General features: G+C 67.2%; 1 protein-coding gene across 1 annotated transcript; it reads left to right on the forward strand.

Moving 5' to 3' along the window:
• The first annotated feature begins 813 nt into the window (after nt 1-813).
• ATOH1 (atonal bHLH transcription factor 1) lies at nt 814-1,695 on the forward strand. Its single transcript, XM_074821427.1, has one exon. It carries the CDS (start codon nt 814-816, stop codon nt 1,693-1,695), a length of 882 nt encoding a protein of 293 aa, XP_074677528.1.
• The last annotated feature ends 2,792 nt before the right edge of the window (nt 1,696-4,487 follow it).

The raw sequence follows: 4,487 nt of genomic DNA on the forward strand, positions 1-4,487 counted from the left end.
TACCGGCTCCCGGGCGGCTTCCCCCGCCTCCCGGGGACTCGCGTCCTAAAATCAAGGGCCGGCACTCGGCGGCTCCGCAGCGAACCCCCTGCAAAGCCGCGCGGCGCCTCGCCCGCGGCCGCGGCCCGGGACAAGCGGCCGGCGCGCTGTGCCCGCGAAGGCGGGCGTTTACCGGAGCCCCCGGGGTCTGGCGGGCGGGGAAGGAGGGGGATGTTTCCCCCGACGGGCGCGACGGAGCGTCCTCAGCGGTGGCAGCGGCGGGGAGGGCGCGGGGCCGGCGGGGCGGGCCCGGTGCGGGACGTCCGCGCCGTCGGGGCGCTCCTCGACACCCCTCACCCCCCACCCCCCATTCGCACTGTCGGGTGCGGGGCTGCCGCCAGGCGCGCGCCTCCCCGGGCGGGGCGGGACCGCGCGTGCCGCCGGCCCCGCCGCCCCCCCCCCCAACCCCCCCATCCCCAACCGCCGCTCCCCCGCGCCGCGCGCCGGGCGGGCCGCGCCCCGCGCGCCATTGGCTCCCCGCACGCGCCGGCCCCCGCGCGCGCGCCATTGGCCGCGCCGACACGCGACCGGCGCGAGTGGAGGGCGGGCGGCGGGGAGGGGTGGGGCGCGAGGGAGGGGAGGGGAGGGGAGGGGGGAGCGGGGGGGGGAGGGGGGAGGGGGGGGACCCCGGCGCGTGCCGCTCCTTAAAGGGGGGCGCGGCGCCCGGCCGACACCGGAGACGTCGGGCCGCCACGCGCGAGGCGGGCGGGCACGCCGCGAGCCGGCCCGGCCCTGCCCTGCCCCCCATGGGCGCGCGGCGGCCGCGCTAGAGCCATGAGCCTGCCGCGAGCCGCGTGGGCCGAGGGTGGCCGGGAGCCGGGGGCGGCGGGGCCGGGGCCGGGGCCGGAGGCCGGCGGCTGCGGGCTCGCCCCGGGCTGGCTGGGCGTGTGCTGCGCCGCGCGCCTGCCCGCCGCCTCGCCCCGCTACCTGCTGCCCGGGGAGGAGGAGGAGGCGGCGGCGGCGACGGAGGGGAGCGCGGCGCGGGGCGGCGGCGGGAGCAGCCCCGGCGGGGCGCGGGGCGCGGCGGCGGGCGGCGGGCGGCCGCGGGGCGGCGGCGGGCCCGGCCTGCGGGCGCAGGTGAGCGGCGTGCAGAAGCAGCGGCGGCTGGCGGCCAACGCGCGGGAGCGGCGGCGGATGCACGGGCTGAACCACGCCTTCGACCAGCTGCGCAATGTCATCCCCTCCTTCAACAACGACAAGAAGCTCTCCAAGTACGAGACGCTGCAGATGGCGCAGATCTACATCAGCGCCCTGGCCGAGCTGCTCCACAGCCCCGCCGCGCCCCCCGACACCCCCGGCAAGGCCGAGCACCGCGGGGCTCCCTTCGAGCCGCCCTGCGCCGCCGGGGCCGGGCCGCCGCCGGGGCCGCCGGCGCCGCCGCCGGGGCCGCCCAGAGCCTCCCCCCCCGGGCACGGCAGGACTCGCTTCCCCCCGCCGCCGGCCGCGGGGGGCTACTCGGTGCAGCTCGACCCGCTGCGCTTCCCCTCCTTTGCGGAGGGCGCCCTGATGGGACAGAGAGCCCCTTCCCCAGCCCTCCTCATGCCGCAGCCCGGGCAGCCGCCCCAGGAGAGGAGCAAAACGTCGCCCCGGTCCCACAGGAGCGACGGGGAGTTCTCGCCCCGCTCCCACTACAGCGACTCGGACGAGGCCAGCTAGAGCGGGGGCGCCGCCCCCAGCACCCCCCCGGCCGCCCCTCGGAGCACGGACTCCGCCGCGGGGCCCGCAGCCGCCCGCGGGACCGTCCCGGATGGCACCGGCTGCCCCCCGCCGCCTTGAAACCCGCCCCCTCTTCTCCCACCCCCGGCAGCTCCTGCGTGTGTCCAGGCGGACGGCTGTTAGCGAGGGACTGTACCCACCCTATCTGTCAGCGTCGGTTGGGTGGTTGGTTTTTGGTTGGTTTTTTTTTTTTTCATTTTTAGTTACCACTTTTAAAGTTTCTTTTGCCTAGAAGTCGTTGCCGTTTCCCTCCTGCCAACACGCCACCTTGCAGCGCGGAGCCTGGCTTGCGCCGCCGGCGAGCAGGTGATGCACAAGGAGAAAGTCTGGCCCCGCCGCCGCCGCCGCTGCCCGGCGGTCGGGGGTGCCGCCGGCGCCCTCCCCACCCCGGCGTGCGCCCGCGCTGACACCCGCGTGGTCCAGGACACCGATCCTGTCCTGGGTCGTATTGCTGTGGAAACACACACACAAAAAAAGTAAATAACGCACCGTCTTGCCCTGTTAATACCGGAGAAAAGGCAGATTTGCCTTAGCGCACCATGTCGGCGTCTTTTGGGGGGAAACTTGGCGCAAGCACTTTATCAGCGGCTGGAGATGCGGTTTCAAGAGGAAAGCTACTAACTGCCAATTAGAGACCAAGATTTAATTAAGCCACGTAATCCTAACGCTGTCTTAAAAACGAAAACAGTTTTGTCGTGTCAAACTTTTATGTCCGTTTTATTTTGCTTTTGTGGTCATAGGAAACGTATTTATTATGGAGTGTTTGCTACTATTTCTGCTTCTCTTTTTTTAAAAAAAAAACTTTTCTACGACGAGAATCGTTTATTTTAATTTTAGCAAAGCCAGCTGCCATTGTTTTATGTATTTTAATTTTAAAATTTTTTTTGAGATCAAATAAACATGGAAAAAAAAAAAACAACAAACAACCAAACAAAATCAGCCTGGAAACGTGGTCGGGTTTAGCTTTTCGCACGCCCCGGGCCGGGGTGGTATCAAAGACCGGCGGCGGAGGGCGAGGGGGGCAGCCCCGGGAGGCGATGCCCTGGGCGCCGGCAGACCGCGCCGGGGAGGGAGGACGCCCCGGCTCCCTGCGGGGGGCTCGCGGGGGTCTGTGCCGTGCGTGGAACAGGGCTGCTCCCCCTGCCTGCACCGCCGGGATCGGGCTCCCCCCGTCCCGCCTCTCCGTTCCGCCGTTCCCAGCTGAGCCGGGGTAATCGCAACAAGTGCGGGGTGAAGGGCTTGTCCCTCGTTCCCTTCTTCCTCCCCCCCCTCCCCCCCTGGTCGGGGACGCGAGCGGGTCCCCCCACGGAGCCTCGTCTGTCTCGCGGGGGGAGGTGTAAGTCGTGCGGAAAGATCTGGGAGAAGGCGGGGGTTTGGGGACACGCGAGCCGCGCGGCGGGACGCCGGGGGAGCAGGATGTGGCCCCTGAGCTCGGGTTAAACCCCCCCGGGTGGGGGCTGATGCTTTGCCCAGCCTGCCCGTGACACCAGACCCGGGGTTAAGCCGGAGCCGTGCCGGGGTCCCGCTGGGTTCAGCAGGTGACACCTGGGCGGGGGGTCTAAGCGGCCATCAGTTAAGCAGGCGCGGCCGGGAGCGCGCAACCCCCGCGGGAGCGGAGCCCGTGAGAGTGTCGCTTTCCCCTGCAGAAACGGGGCACCTGCCCCTCCCCGTACCCCGGGGCTGCCGCCCTGCCCTGCCCTGCCCTGCCCTGCCTGCCGCAAACACCGGCGGCCGCCGCCCCGTACCTGCGGAGCCGGGGTACGGTCCCCCAGGGCGAAATGTTCATCGGTAGGGTCTTTTCCCTTCCTTAAAACACGCCAGCTTTTTCGGGCGGGTCACTTTTAGGTTACGGCATTAATTTCTGGGCTCGGGGAGCCGGTCTCGCTTCTCAGGGAGCACGCGTGGGCTCCCAGCACAGGAGCAAAATATCCCCAATTTTGGGGAAGGGGTGTTGTTTTGTTGATTCGGTGTGGGTATGTGCCCGGCGCGGGTGAAGCGGCTGCCGCCGTGACTGGGGGCAGCACCCCGCGGAGAGGGTCCCGGGGGTGCCGGCGGGGCGGCCGCGGTTGAAGGGGTGCGCGCACCCCCCCTGCTCCGGGCGCTGCCCTTGCAGCTGCGGGCAGGCCGAGGGGTCCAAAGGCGCAGAGCAAAACCCTCCCCGCACCCTCGGACGGGTCCCCGCACCCTCGGACGGGTCCCTTCCCCCGACAGATGAGCGCACTGCACGGCACGGTCGGTGCTCGCAGCCTCAGCGCAGCGCTCGCTGTCTGAGGGGCTTTTTCTTCTTCTTCTTCTTTTTTTTTTTTTTTTTTTTTTTTTTTTTTTAACACTTCTTTGAAAGAGATACCCAGCCGCATTTCCATTTTAAGGTTCAGCTATAGAGTTTGCATAACAACCACTTGGCAGCCCCTCTCTCTTACACTCCGTTAACAAGCTGTAACGTATAGCTGCAGGTTGCTATAATCTCATTAATATTTTGGAAACTTGAATATTGAGTATTTCAGACTGCTCATTCCCCATATGCCAGGCCACTCCCGCTATGCTGGCTGGTTCCTTTCTCTCCATTATTAGCAATTAGCTCCTACCTTCCAAAGTCAGATCCAAGTATCCAAGATACTAGCAAAGGAATCAACTATGTGTTGCAAGCTAAGCATGCTTAATATCTCCCAAACAAACAAAGAGACAACATTTCTTTAAGTAATGAAGATGGATAAATCGCTTTATTGAGCTTG

The sequence above is a fragment of the Strix aluco genome, chromosome 4 (genome assembly GCF_031877795.1).
Source record: "Strix aluco isolate bStrAlu1 chromosome 4, bStrAlu1.hap1, whole genome shotgun sequence".
Lineage (NCBI taxonomy): Eukaryota > Metazoa > Chordata > Aves > Strigiformes > Strigidae > Strix > Strix aluco.